The following is a 16,061-nucleotide window of genomic DNA, read 5'->3' on the forward strand; positions in this document are numbered from 1 at the left end:
ACATAAAAAAATAAAAATGCAAATATTATCTTGTAAAACTTTTACTTCAGTGTAAATACACACGAAAATATGTAAAAGGTAACTGTTAGCAATGGTTTAGTCAAAGTGTGAAAGCTACTGTTCTAATGCCAGCAAATAAGCACTGGCTTAATATGAAGAATAATATAATGGAAAATGTAAAACAATTTCCAATAAAGCATCCTAATTCAGAAGTTCACTATTTTACATGTTTTGCATCCTCCATGCACCATCCCCCATGTCCCCTCTTCCACTCTTCTGTCCTCTCCTAGCTGGTTCTTTAACTGCTATGTTAGTGTACATTACACACCAGAATGGATTAAAGTGAAAAACCATGACTGAGCTTTCTCCTGAAATCCTTCAAACTGGGTAATCTTATCTCTTGAAACAGAAAAGGAGCGCCCAAAGGCATGAGCGGGACTAAAAAAAATTTCACAGTCTCCCTCCACTTTACTAGATCCTGAAATTTAAAAGAGTAAGCAAAAATATGGATTTTATTCCTACCTGTGAGGAAAAACTAAATCAAATGAACCAAATCAACTGAAGATATTTTCCCCCAAAATTCTGACCAACCATCACTATTACAGATACATATTCTAAAGATTTTAAGTATTTTTCAGTAAGGCTTTAACACCAACTAAAGAGCTAGTCCAGACTGTTTATTCTGAAAGATGACTAAGGCACTGTCACCTGAACCATGGAAAATACAGGACTTTACAATTTCATAAACCTTTTTCTGAATAAGCCCTCTTGTCAGAGTCATACTGAAAATTAAAGCTCCTTTACAGAAACAGCTGTAAGGACAGTCATTATCATAAAAATCACGCTCTCTCTCCATACAAAGATGAAAATAAAGACACTGCCATATGCTCTGAGTAATTATTCAAGCAGCCTGATGGTTTTGCAATGAATCATCTCTCGCTCCTGTTCACTCTGGTGATCTCTATCTCAACGGATATTAACCCCATCCTTCTGGATGCTCCTGCCAAATATCTTGGATACTTCTCACATCCAATCCAATGGCATATCTCTAAATTCAAAATATGCTACACCAGTGTCTGACTGCTTCTCACCACCTCCACTACTACCTCTCTCCCCTGGATAACCTCTCCTACCCTCATACCCTTAAAAAACTATTCTCCACGTAGCAGCCCAGGTTGTCCTTTTAAAACATAAAATCGTACACAAAGCAAAAGCCAAGTACCACAATGACTTACCACACTTCATACCATCTGATGGCCAGGACCATCCATCCCTACCTACCACCTTACTCTCCTGATCTCTTCAACCGGTCTGCCTCTTCAACCTCTGAATCACTCTGCTCCAGCCACCCTTACCTCATTATTCCTTAGTCACATCAGTGTGTTCCTTCTTCAGGACCTTTGCGCTCCTGATGTTCCCTCTGCTTAGACCAAGCTACCTACAGATAACCACCATGTTCACTTCTCCACCTCCTTCAGGTCTTTCCTCAAATGTCACCTTCTCGGTGAGGCTTTCCTTGACCTCTTTAAAATTCACCTCTATCCCTAGCAGTTCGCAACCCCTTTCCCTACTTTATATTTGTCCTTCATCACCACCACAAGGGATTTCTGTCTGTCTGCTTTGCTGCTGTATCTCTAGCATCCAAATAGTGCCTGACACACAAGTGGAGGTCAGTAAATATTTGTTGAATAGATTCATGACTCAAGTAGTGGCATATATTTTCAAGAAAAAAAATTTTTGCTCATTTGGGGCAGAACAAACACAAAAATAGCCCAGTCTTCACAGGCATTACCTCATTATTACCATCGTGAACGTTACCATTTATTGAGCACTTACTCTGTGCGCCAAGTACTATGCTGAGCACTCTCCTTACTTGCACTTCTTTTTTTCCATCTAATTCTCACAATAATCCCATGAGTTAGGTATTATTGATCTTACAAAGCAATGCAAGCAAAGGTAAGACTTAGGTCATAAATTAGTAAGATGCAGAGTAGGGCCTAGAAACCAGAACTACATGACGTTTCAACACCATACTCTTAATTGGTAGGCAACTGACTCTTTAAAGCTAACATTAACTGATTATTTATGTGTCAGGTTAAATTATTTACTTGCAGTGTCTTATTTAACTATTTTAATTAAAATAAAAAAACCCGAGGCCAACATTTTTAGTTGCCTAGCCAACATACAGTTTTCCCTTCTTTAATAAGAGAACTTTTACCTATTTTGCTTTAAATAATAACGTGCTTGGATAAAAAGTTTCATTTCATTTGCAAATGGCCAAATGACACAGTTCTGTCCAATAAAATAGAAATGTATCACTGAGTAAGGCTTCCAGGAAAGAAAGCTCTTTGAAAGGGAGCCAGTTGAGTTGTCATGTGACTTTGTCCTTTTACCATATTCTTCTGGCCTGGAACACAAGCACAAGGCTAGGGGTGGAACAACTGCCTTGCAACTATGAGAACGCAAGTCAAAGTGCTAACTGAAGTGGAGTGAAAAACTACGAGCCTGGGTGCCTAATGGCACCTAGGCTGTCACTCCAGTTTTCGTGTCATATAAAGGGAGCAAAAAAGTATTTTATTAAGCCACTATTATTTGTTTTCCATTACATGCAGCCAAATGCAATCCCTATTTGATACAACCCTATGAGGTTGTTGGCCCAATGCTGGCCTTATTGAAAATGTTATCATAGCGAAGTCTTCCAATCAGGGGGAGAAAATACACTAACCATTAAGCGTCACTCTATCAATAGAAAATAACGGCTTTCACATTTATGGAAGAGCTAGAGGTGGGATCCTGGAATCTGTATTTGGAAACCAATATTTTAGACATCAAATGTGTAGCTAGTGAACAACTAATGAAAATTTAAAAGGGTAGGGAAAGTAGAGAATAAAGCTAGTAGGCTGCCTTCACCACAGTATCAAAGGTAGGTGAATCACACCTTACTAAAAACGGATCTTAAAGAACAATTTTCTAAACCTAGGCTGAGGTAAACAGTAAATATTTATTGAGATATTTATTTTATTATAAACATTTATTATTATTTATAAATAATATAAAATATATAATAATATATATTATATATTATAAATATATAAATAAATATTTATTATTATAATTATTTATTATAAAATAATATTAAAATATTATTTTAAAAATGCATGGTAACACGGGACTTCCCTGGTGGCACAGTGGTTAAGAATCTGCCTGCCAATGCAGGGGACATGGGTTTGATCCCTGGTCCAGGAAGATCCCACATGCCGCATAGCAAGTAAGCCCATGCGCCACAACTACTGAGCCTGCGCTCTAGAGCCTGTGAGTCACAACTACTGGGCCCGTGCACCTAGAGCCCATGCTCCCCAACAAGAAAAGCCACTGCAATGAGAAGCCCGTGCACTGCAAAGAAGAGTAGCCCCAGCTCGCCGCAACTAGAGAAAACCCGCATGCAGCAATGAAGACCCAACACAGCCAAAAAATAAATAAAAAGTAAAACAAAAACCAAAACAAACAAACAAACAAAAACCAAAATGGGCTTCCCTGGTGGCGCAGTGGTTGAGAGTCCGCCTGCCAATGCAGGGGACACGGGTTCGTGCCGTGGTCCGGAAAGATCCCACATGCCGTGGAGCGGCTGGGCCCGTAAGCCATGGCAGCTGAGCCTGCGCGTCCGGAGCCTGTGCTCCGCAACTGGAGAGGCCACAACAGTGAGAGGCCCGCATACCGCAAAAAAAAAAAAAAAAGCATGATAACAAAAGCCACATAGCACAGCCCTTGACAGACTGGTTTCCCACTTTGCCACTATATTGTATCGTGGGCAATAAAACAGGTGGCAGGGCCTTACACTGCTATACTACCATGTCCAGCATAAATCCTTAAATCCATCTAAACCTGAATAAGATCTGGAAGTAAGAAAAAAAAAAGATGCAGTGATGGTCCAATAAACATTACAACAGATTCAAAACATTACAAGATTACAAGTGTTACAAGATTTCAAATCATGTATTTCACATTTTATGGCAGTACCAAAAATCAGGAAACAGAAAAAGAAGAAAAAAAGAAAGAGATAACAAAGAGATTGTATGGAGTAATGAATACAAGCTAAAAGCTTCCTGCAAACAACTACAACAACAACCTGCACAACAGCCCCAAGGACATGGGTACCATTATTCCCATTTTACAGACAAAAAACTGACACTAAAACAGTTATATAAATTGCCCCAGATAAGATAGGTAGTAAGAGCTAACGCCAGGATTTGAATCCAGGTCAGTCTAACCCCAAAGCCCATACTATTACAGTTGCTTCAACACACGTCAAATACAGTACAACACCTGGTCAGAAGTGCTAATGCAATAGTAGGGGTTAGGAAGGAGCTCAAAAACACTGAAAAGATAAATGATTAATAGTGAGACCAATACTACATCTTTTACAACTAATCATACTTAAAGTTCAAACCTTTGCCAAAGCATGCTTAAGATGATACAATTCTTTAAAAGGAAGTCCGTTTTTTTTTGCGGTACGCGGGCCTCTCACTGTTGCGGCCTCTCCCGTTGCGGAGCACAGGCTCCAGACGCGCAGGCTCAGCGGCCATGGCTCACGGGCCCAGCCGCTCCACGGCATGTGGGATCTTCCCGGACCGGGGCATGAACCCATGTCCCCTGCATCGGAAGGCGGACTCTCAACCACTGCGCCACCAGGGAAGCCTTAAAAGGAAGTCCTTTGAATTCCCAACTTGTATGCTTTTATTATGTTCTAGGAAGGGAATTTTCTCTTCTCTATAAGATTTTGCCAGAAAAAGAGAGAATAAAACCATGCGAGAAACTAACCCCAAATACAGTCCTAAGTAGCACATGTGAAAAAGATATATAGTTCAAATAACTGTATGTGCTTTGACGAGAAAGGAGACAGCATTATACCATTTCCTTAAAATACAATCCCTTGGAAACAGAAAATTCAAAAAGATTCCCCCAAGCCTTTTTTGCCCAGACTTCAACCATTTGTTTCCTGAAAAAAAATAAGTATAATCTGAAGAAATTACAAAGATTCATTTGGAAAGCTACTTACAGCTTATTACAAAATACTGTATTCCAAACATTTTGGCATGGAAGCAAAGTTAGAATAAGCATGCACTGCTTTACTGAGCCTTGCTACTTGTACTAGGCTGTAGTTCAAGGAAAAAGTTTTTTTCCTCCCTCTTGAGAAGATGGGCTGAGAAAGAGTGTGTGAGGAGTGGAGTGGAAGTACATTAAGAACTTTCAGGAACTTATTAATGAGAGAGAGAGAACATTAAAAAAAATGACAAAATAGGATACACAAAAGAGAATAAATCTAAATATATCTAAAAGGGTTATCTACAAAATATCTGCTCTGATCAGTTTTTTTTCATTGTAAGGATATTTCCTTTAAAAGGTGAGATTATGGGGCTTCCCTGGTGGCGCAGTGGTTGAGAGTCCGCCTGCCAATGCAGGGGACACGGGTTCGTGCCCCAGTCTGGGAAGATCCCACATGCCGTGGAGCGGCTGGGCCCGTGAGCCATGGCCACTGAGCCTGCGCATCTGGAGCCTGTGCTCCGCAACGGGAGAGGCCACAACAGTGAGAGGCCCGCGTACCGCAAAAAAAAAAAAAAAAAAAAAAAAAAACAGGTGAGATTATGACCACCATCTTCAGATACTTCCAAAAACCAATCAAATGCAGATGCAGAAATAAGGATCCTGGATTAGGCGACAGTTGGACACCAGTACTAGCTCTGCCCATAACTAGCTCTGACTTTAGACAGGTCATTTTACCTTCCTATGTCTCAGTGTCTTCATCTGTAAAACAAGATGGTTCACCTTACCTCACACCTTACAGAAAACTTAGCTCAAAATATATCAGAGGACTAAATTTAAGAGCTAAACTATAACAGAAGAAAACATAGGAAAAAAAATCTTTGTGATGTTGGATTACTAAAGATTTCTCAGGACTTCCCTGGTGGTCCAGTGGTTAAGACTCTGCGCTTCCATTACAGGGGGCGCGGGTTAGATCCCTGGTCGGGGAACTAAGATCCCGCAAGCTGTGGCACACCCCCCCCCCGCCCCCCAAAAAAAGACTGAGAGTAAATATTTGAAATCATATATCAGGTGAAGGACTCATATCCAGAATGAATACACACCCTCACACACATCTCTATAACTCAGTGAGAAGAAAACAACCCAATGGGCAACCCAAATGGGAAAAAAATTTGAATAGACATTTTAGCAAAGAATAGATATGAAAAGCTAATAAATAAGCACATGAAAAGATACTCTCTATTGGGAAGAGATATGGGAACATATGTATACGTATAACTCATTCACTTTGTTATAAAGCAGAAACTAACACACCATTGTAAAGCAATTATACCCCAATAGAGATGTTAAAAAAAAAAGATACTCTCTATTATTAGTTATTACAGAAATGTAAAACAAAACCATGATCAAATACCACTTCACATCCACTAGGATGGCTATAATCAAAAAGACAGACAACAAATGCTGGCAAAAATGTAAAGAAATAGGGACCCTCATACATGGCTGATGGGAATGTAAAATGGTACAGTCACTTTGAAAGTCTGTCCATTTCTTAAAAAGTTAAACATAAATCTACTATATGACCCAGCAATTCCACTCAAGAAAAATGAACCATGGTCACATGAAGATTTGATGTAAATGCTCATAGAAACATTATTCCAAATAGGCAAAAAGCAGAAGAAACCCAATGTCCATCAAGTGGTGTCCAATGAAAAGGAATAATGTACTAATAAAGGCTACAACATGGATGAACCTCAAAAAACATTACACAAAGTAAAAGAAACCAAACACAAAAGATCACATATTATATGATCATATTTATATGAAATTTCCAGAAAAGACAAATCTATAGAGACAGAAAGTAGATCTCTGGTTGCCTTCGGCAGGGAGTGACTGCAAATGTACATGAGGCATCTTTCTGGAATGATGGAAATGTTCTAAAATTGGATTGTGGTGATGACTGAACAACTCTGTAAATTTACTAAAAAACTATAGTACTGTAAACTTAAAACAGGTGGATTTTATGGTATATAAATTGCTTTTAAAAATGAAAAAATATTATGCTACGTGAATGAAGCCAAACAAAAAAAACTGCACATTACACGATCCCATTTATATGAAATGTCCAGAAAAGGCAAATCTATGGAGACAGAAAGTAGATTTGCAGTTGCCTGAAACTGGGGGTAGGAACAGGGATTAACTGTAAACAGGCACAAGGGATCTCACTGGGGTGATGAACATATTCTAAAACTGTATTATGCTGATTGGTGCACAACACAATAAATTTACTAAAAATCATTTAATTTTATATTTAAAAATGGGTGAATTTTATACTAAAAACTGGGTGAAATTATACCTCAGAGTAAAATTGTTTTTAAAAATAAGGTGGTCAAATCACATTGGAGTTAACTTTTTATCCACAGACCACTTTGAGAATAAGATGAAGACTAACCCTAACCCAGAGGCCTGAGCCTCCCTTTTGCTCACTCACAGACACCTTATTGGTCTGAGGACACCAAATTAACAAGTTTCTAAAGCTCTAGAGCCTTGTGCAATCATAATAGCAAGGGCATTCGGAACAACTACAACCCTCCTCTTCACCCTAGAAAGATGTACAACTTACCAGAAAGAAAATCAAAATTCCTTTTCTAAAATGATAAGGACCCCCTTTCCTTACTTTTTAGACATCATTTTGGAATTTCCCACTTAATCCCTTTTTTCAATAAGAAACTCTGATTGAGGGACTCAGAAGCAATCAATCAAGACAGAGACCTAGCTAGCTGTCTTTAGAACCAACCAGTACACATCAAAGACCCAGCATGTAGTAAAGATCCATGAAGTGGCTTAAGGAAAAAGATGTGCTGTCTTTCAGATAAAACTTAGGCCAGATTTGTTTTGAAACAAGAAGTAAAGTGAAAAAAAGAAATGTGACAAGTTTCTCTAAACACCTACACGGTGCAATAAACACTACCCACCCTGCCACCACCCCCCACCCCGCCAAGACAGCTAAGGAGTTTTCAGCCACTCTTTGTTATAAAACTAATTTAGGACTGGATGCTGATCCGGCAAAGCAGACAATCTCCTTCCTCCAACACACAAGGGTCTGCTCGTGTCTGTTGGATTGAGCTTCTGTTTAGCTAAACCCACCCCCTTTTGATTTCTAAAATCACTAGATTATTGTTGTCTAACAAATACTCCCCTCATCCCCAGTCCCCACCCTCCCCCAATCACTGTGCCTCTGTGAGAATTACAATCCATGTTTGTGCAAGTTTTGGTCTCTGCCAACTGGTATTCCCAGACCCCTTCAAATCCATTCCACACACAATAGCCAGGTCCATCGGATTGTTTCATGTCTTTGCTTGAAGCCCTCCAATAACACTTAAAATAAAATTCCAAAATCCTTTCCTTGGCTGAGAAGATCCCTAAAATCTGGCTTCTCCCTTACCTTTCTAACCTTACCAGTCTTCTTTCAGGTCCTAAAACACACCAAGCTCTTTCCCTCCTCAGGAGCCTTTGCATTTCCTCATCCCTCAGTCGGGAAAAAATTTCCCTAGGCTCTTAAGACTCTCTCATCCTTCAGTGCTCAACTTACATGTAAACGCCTCAGAAAAAGCATCTTCCTTGAAATTGCCCCAACTAGGTCTCCACGTTATCCTCTATCAGAACATCTTGTTTATTCCCTTCCTAGCACTTGCCAAAACCTATAATTCTTTTTATTTACCTACTTATTTACTATCTACCTCCCTGACTAGAAAGTCAATACCAAGCAGTCGTAAGTTGTGTCTACATCGCTCAGTGCGGTACCTGCAGCTTCATCTGGAGAGGATCCCCAGCTCTACCGCAGCAACGCCTGGCACTTCGTGCGGGTTCTCGCACGGATGCGGGAGTGAACAAAAGCACCCTAACCCATCAACCCCCGAATAGCTGGCCGTGCCCCCAACTGCAATACCCCATTTCTCGCACCGCTTCGTAAAGGCCTGTCCCATACCTTCACTTTTCTTTCTCTCTCAGACACATCTGTCTCTCAGGTTCAAACATCTGTCACTACACAAATCTCTGGTGAGCCTCTCAAACCCCACCCCACCGCGCCGCACAGGCGCGCCACTCAAAATCCCCTCCATGCCTTGCACGCGCTGCACAAACCTGGAGCCTCACCCACGCTCCCTACCAACCCCCGGGCCACTCGAGCGCCCACGAATATCTGGGAGCCCTGCGCTCTCCGAGCTCCCGCGGGTCCCCTCGTTCCCGCGTGCCACCCGCCATCCAGCGCGGCGCCTCCCCCCTCCGCGGCGCCAGCTCTCACCTATCACCTCCTGCAGCTCGTAATCGTCCCTGTTGATGGACCAAGGAAGGGCGCTGGAGTCCTCGGACATGACGACGGCACGGCACTCAGCCCTCCCTCAAACTCGCTGACCTCCCTCTTCTCCTCGCCGCGCCTCTCCCCACCCCCAACCGCTGCCGCCGCGCCCCCACCAACCGCCTCTGGAACAGCCACGGGTCGACGGCGCCTGGCGCCGGGTGGCCGCGCGGCAGAGCAGCGGGGGGCTCGAAGCACCCGCGGACCTCGCCTCCTGCTCCTCCGCGGCCGGCACTCCCCTGCCCGGCCCAGGTCCCGGCCTCGGCCTCCGTGGCAGCAGCTACAGTAGCTTCGCCTCGGCCCAGCCCCTCTGTCCCGCCCTCCACCCCAGCCCCACGCACGGGCCAAACTTTCCCTTCTCCCTCCACCTGCCGACACGCAGCGCGCTGACGTCACCGCGCCGGGCACGCCCCGCCTCGGCCCCGCCTCCAGCCGCCATTTCAAGTGTGGCTGGATGAGCAGCGAGCAAGTAAGAAGCCCGAGGAGGAGGAAGTTGACAATAGAAGGGAAGAAATGCTTTGAAAGGAGTTCAACAAGGGCATCGGAAAGCCAGAGAAGAGCCTAAAGTAGCAGAAGCGGTAGCCACACTGAGTATGGCAACCAAACGGCGGCTTAGTGGAGGGGGAGGAGCCACTTCTGGCGGCGGGGGCACGTTGCCGTCTCTGCTGTCGCATTCATTGGCTTATTTGAGAAGGAATCAGAAAGGCAATAGGTGAGTGTGGACGTCAGTCATAAATTAGTCCCGCCAGCAGGCGCTCTGAGCGCCGTGTTCCGACAGGGCTCCAGTCCTTCAAGGTGGCGGTTATGCCTCTTGCTTTGCACAGTTCTCCCAAGAGACGTCGCGGTGTAACCGTCACACCCTCGAGACGTGCAAACGGTTCCGCAGGGTGGGGAGAAACCCGAGGGAGCAGCTGGGTGGGGTGGACAACTGCCAAGTGGGATAAAAGGCCTTCGGCCACGAGACAGGGGAACCGGAAGCTCGCTCCGTGACGACACTTTCTCTAGGCGGAAGTTCTATCTGCAGCGCCCGTCGCGGCCTTCTCAGTAACCTTAATGGTTAGGGTGTTCTGTCCATACTCAACTTTGGGTCTGGAGCTTAAATGAGCACCTGTCTTGGGGCCTCAGAAGGTTGGAGTTTTTCCCCAGAGGCGGCTGGGGCCATTAAACAAGTGAGGTTTGGCCCAGGAGATTTGAGGTCGTTTCAGAGGCTTTGACTTTGGTGTGACCTCATTGAACTTGAGTTTTCACAGGTTGACCACTTAACGGCCGTTGGAGAAATTAACGAGGTGAAATTGAACATACTTGGTAAAATGGAATAAAGAGTACTGACGTGGATTGGCCTAGGTGTGAAGCTCTTCTCAGTTGGATGTCTTTTAGACCAGTAGTAGTCCTTACGAAAGAGACCTTCACCCAGGCCATGCCAGGCACTGGAAGCCCTGTGCAGGAAATCCACTGACTACAAAACCAAAGCAGTGGAACTTCCCTGCTGGCATGGTGGTTAAGAATCTGCCTACCAACGCAGGGGACATGGGTTCAATCCCTGGCTCGGGAAGATTCCACATGCCGCGGAGCAACTGAGCCCATGCTCCACAACTGATGAGCCTGCGCTCTAGAGCCCGCGAGCCACAACTCCTGAGCCCGTGTGCCACAACTACGGAAGCCCACGCACCTAGAGCCCGTGCTCCGCAACAAGAGAAGCCACCACAATGAGAAGCCCGTGCACTGTAACGAGGAGTAGCCCTTGCCACAACTAGAGAGAGCCCGTGCACAGCAACAAAGACCCAACACAGCCAAAAATAAATAAATAAAATAAATTTATGAAAAAAACAAAAGCAGTCGGGCTTCCCTGGTGGCGCAGTGATTGAGAGTCCGCCTGCTGATGCAGGGACACGGGTTCGTGCCCCGGTCCAGGAAGATCCCACATGCTTGCATACCGCAAAAAAAAAAAAAAAAAGCAGTCAACTAGGAGCTGCAGCAATGAAGCTGTTAGCGCGTTTCCACCTGCTTGGTGGAATTGGAGAATGTTTCATGGAGGAGGAGACCCTGCACAGTTAACATGTTATCAACAGGTGGAAATTGAGAGGCTAGACTATTCCAGTCACAGCAAAGGTGCCAGAGTTCCCAAGTTTGGAAGCATAGCACAGGCCTTGCTATAGAGATTGGTTTCAGCTGTTAACTACTGATACCTTCTTTACTGCCACGTGTTGCCTTTTTCTTTTTGCAGGGAGAAGAGGGATGGGGATCAAATCTATCAGAGAGGAGCTAACGCTGATGGTAAGGATTAGAGATGTCAAGGTTTGTACCAATAGAAAGATCCATAAACCGGAAATTCTTAAGCTGGATTTATTGGCCTGTGTGGACCATGAACAACCTTCAGAAAGTTTGTGGTGTTTTTACTCCTTTGAAATTGTGTGCAGAATAGTATGTACTTCAGGGAGAAATCTGGCCACCTTCCTCCTTTCTCTCTTCTTCTTCCCCAGTGAAAGGAGCTAGTGACCTAATAATGAAAATTCACGATGTTAATTGACCCACATTCTTGGTGGTCAGGGCCACTATACATTCGTTGATGGGTTCTTTTCTACTTCCTCCAATGCACAAAGCTTGATGGTTTAGTTGAGCCAGAACCTGCTCTGCAGATCTGGTCATTTTATTTCCCCTGTCTCCTGGGCTTTCTCCATGTGGCTGATGGTCATGAAGGTCCCATGTTTTTAATGAGCAAAGAATTGGTGGCTGTTTGAGACCAGAAGCCGAAACCTCAATTTCTTTCTCAGCTTATGGAGTATCTTCCATGTGATAGCACTGTCATAAACATTGGGTGTACAGTGGTAAACAAAGTAACTTAGTTCCTGTTTTCATGGAGCTATAGCCTAATAGAGGAAGAGTAAACAACTCAGCAAATACATAGATGAGGAATTATGTTACAAAGCATCAAGCAGGAAAAGGCGAGTATACTGTGACGGACAGTAGTTAGGGAGTTTGGAGAAAACCTCTATGAGAAAACTGCGAGGGAGCCAGCCATGCAAAGTGTGTTCTAAACAGGTTACAACGGGGTTTTAGGCACTTTCGAAGCTATTGAAGTAATAATTTCATTCCTCTTAGGCCGCTGGTCCTTGTATATGGCTCCCTCAGTAATCTTTTGGGGGATGGGGGAAAAGGGGGTTAAGGTGATTCTGAACCCTTGCCCTAATACCAAAATTTAACCAAATCTTACCTAGGTTTCTTGAAAGTATGACATACTTTCCTGAAGAGTGGGACCTTGTTTTTCCTCACATTTTCAAAGGAGTCCTTGTCTTCTTTTGGGTTCCTCCCAAAGCCAGACTCAGAAAAGATTTGGATGCAAATAGTTTATTTAGGAGGTGACCTCAAGAGGCATTCTGAAGGAGTGGTGAGGAGAGACAGGAAAGGAAGGAAAGTCATTCAAGGGTATATTAATGAGGGGAGACCGTGGCTATTTGAGAAACTGGAACGCACCTTGGAATTGCCCCACCAACAGGCAAGGAAGCTGAGGTATTTGCCCACCAACTCCTTTTCCTCTTTATTGTTAATGCTCCTGCACTTCTGCCCGGCTCAGTGCTGGGAAAAGCATGCTCCTGAAGTCAGAGAATGCACTCAAGCAAGAGACACAGACAGTCCTCCTCACGTACTAGAACTCTCTGAAACCAAACGTCAGAGAAGGCCCAAAGGATATGTATGGGTATAGACAGCATCTACTACAGTGTGTAAACCCAGAAGTTGAGAATCATTGTCTGGGCTGAAAAGCTGGGAGGGAAAGTATATTCATGCTTCCTCTTTCTCTGTTGCCTTTAAGCAACTTGTGTTTTGCTTTTAGCACCTGCAGGGTAGAGGAAAAAGGACTGATTTCAAGACTAATGATGTGTTGAAGTGATAATTACAGCTTTAATTCAAGTTTTATAGGCTCCATTAAAGAGAGTTGAAGTCTAAATTAATATGTACCTTTTGTGAGAAACCTGAATATAAAGAAAAGCACAAGTTTATGTCTCTGTCCTAAGCTGATTTTCTCAGCAGTTCCACATCAGCACCAGGACCAACTGTAAACTGCTGGAATCTGTCTCCCCCCCGCCACCCCCTTCTCTCCAGTATCACACGTCATATGTAGTATAAAGTCATCTCTTGTGAGAAGGGATAACACCCATTCCTCACATAGGTGTGCTTCCCGCCTATATACCTAGAATGGTCCCTGTACAGGCACGTATTCAGGCATGGTGTTGATTAAAAATCGATGGAGTTTGCGAGTAGAGAAGACATGCACAAGCTAGGAGTCTGGAGCCTGGGGAGAAGCTGACATCTTGGCAAACCCAGGGAATGAATGTCCAAGGTGACAGGGGCTCAGAGCCTGTAAGAAATAGGTAGATGAGAGGTTATTGTAGGAAAAGAAAAATCAGTCCATGCAGAAAGTAGAGTCTCAGCATCAAGCTGCGTTCTGGGCCAGAGAGTAGCTTCAGGTTCTCTCAGGTTGGCACCATGCCAACTTGATGATCTCAAGTTGAATTGAGCAAAAGATGGGAAATACCTGACTGAGGTGGAGCAGGTGCCTAGGTGCCTGCTACTTTTCAAACACTGTCTCTTAAAGGTTTAATATGTCTAGAAACCTCCTTCATTAGGATGTTTATTGTAACATTATTGTAATAGGGGAAAACTGGAAACAACCTTGGATAAAGATGTCCATTGATAGAGGATTGGTAATTGCTTGTATATATTATGTAGAACATCTCAGGATAAATAAGAAATTTGTGTGTTAATGCTAGCTGAAGTAACAACCCAAAACTAAACTAAACTGGCTGATTTAACCCAAAAGCTTATTTCTCACACACATATAGTCCAATACATATGTCCTTGGTCCCTTTCCTCCAAGCAGAGAATTAGATTTTGGCTCCTTCCATCTTGTGGCACCACCATCTTCTAGGATCTCCTTAGAGTCTTCTGCTGGACCCTCTGCATTCAGCCAGCTGGTTAGCTGAGAGGGAGAACACTACAAAAGCTGGCTAACACTGGAAGTTGTGTTTGTTACTTCTTCCCAGGTTGTGTTGGTCAGAACTGAAGTCAAGGAAACTGGGACATGGCTTCTTCTGTGTCCAGGAAGAAGAAACGGGATTAGTCAACATCTAGGCGATCTCTGCCACAATTGGTAAATTTGGTTGCGGCCAGGCCAGAGCTACTGACTTATTGAGGAAGAGGAGTAGGAGGGATATACTCTTTTGTACATTTTGGACTTTATAAATCCAAATATTACCTGTTCAAAAAAAATTAATTTAAGAAGGGGAGACCGGTGAAATTCTGGTTCATCTGTGCTGTGAAATATTACATAGCAGTTAGAATGAAGTAGATCTGTACATACTGGAATGGAATGATCTGTAATTAAGGTAAACAAGCAAGTTATAGATAAATTTCTGCATTGACTTAGTTTGGACTACTATAACAAATTACCATAGACTGGGTTGCTTAAAACAAATATTTTTTCTCACAGTTCTGGGGCATGGGAAGTCAAAGATCAGGATGCTGGCAGATCTGATGTCTAGTGAAGGCCTGCGTCCTGATTTAAAGACAGCCATCTCCTGATTGTATTCTTATATGGCAGAGGGCAGGAGCAAGCTCTCATGTCTCTGCTTATAAAGGCACTAATCCCATTCCTGAAGGTGCCACCCTCATGACCTATTTACCTCCCAAAGGCCCCACTTCCTAATATTATCACATTGATGGCTAGGATTTCAACATATGAATTTGGGAGAGACACAAACATTCAACCTATAACATATATGTATATAAATATATGGAATAAGGTCTGGGAGATGGGTGGAGGTGCAATACACATTTGCTTTTTGTGTACTGTTTGAACTATAAGGAGAAAATATTCCAATATTGTGTAACACTAACAATGTAAATTCTCTAAAGAAATTCATTAAGATCAATTTCACAAAAATATTTTGGAGGCCCATAAACCCCAGCTTCATTAATAAAGATAATGTAAATTAAAACTAAAATGAGATTCCATTTCACTCTCACCAGATAGGCAAAATTTTAAAGCCAGAAAATACTAAGATGAAGAGCAACAGAAACTCTCATCCTCTGCTAGTTGGAATGTCAATTGCTGTGACCTCTTTGGAAAAAGCAGGTTGTTATTATGTAGTAAAATAGAACCTGTGCTTCCCCTATAGCCCAGCAATTCCACTCCTAAGTATATATATATTAATAACCTCTTGTACATGTGTTCCAAGTAATATACACAAGAACATCTATATCAGCATGTTTTGTAATAGCTAAATAAATAAAGGAAAGCACCCAAATAGAATGTAAAGATAATTATACAGTGGATACTTTATGTGGAAAGGTACTTATGCAGCTACATAAAATGACTAAATCTCAGAACAATGATGATAGCAACAAAGTAACAGAAGAATACTTACAAGTGTGACTGTAAGTGTACATGACTTCCCTCAGGGTTGGAACAATCTCACAAAAAGCATTCCAAGTAGGGAGGAGGGGAGGACTCACCGTCAGCTGAACCTGGCAGAGCCAGTAAGACTTGGATGGGTGGAGCAGAAGAAAAGTGGCATTCCTGGAAGGAGGAAAGGCCTGAACAAAGGCAGGCACAGTGAAACCAGGTTAAACAGAGTGTTGGACATTCTCTCACAAAAAGGGAATTCAC

The 16,061-nt window shown here is 43.0% G+C and overlaps 1 protein-coding gene across 1 annotated transcript in view; it reads right to left on the minus strand.

The window, feature by feature from the left end:
* The window catches only part of OXSR1 (oxidative stress responsive kinase 1), a 100,498-nt gene extending 90,786 nt beyond the window's left edge, over positions 1 to 9,712 (minus strand). Inside the window, exon 1 of the mRNA XM_030830170.3 lies at positions 9,344 to 9,712. Within this exon, the coding sequence (XP_030686030.2) occupies positions 9,344 to 9,413 (70 nt within the window). The 5' untranslated portion in view covers positions 9,414 to 9,712. The remainder of the gene's footprint in view (positions 1 to 9,343) is intronic.
* Positions 9,713 to 16,061: the final 6,349 nt, after the last annotated feature.

Source organism: Globicephala melas, chromosome 11, assembly GCF_963455315.2.
Source record: "Globicephala melas chromosome 11, mGloMel1.2, whole genome shotgun sequence".
NCBI classification, from domain to species: domain Eukaryota; kingdom Metazoa; phylum Chordata; class Mammalia; order Artiodactyla; family Delphinidae; genus Globicephala; species Globicephala melas.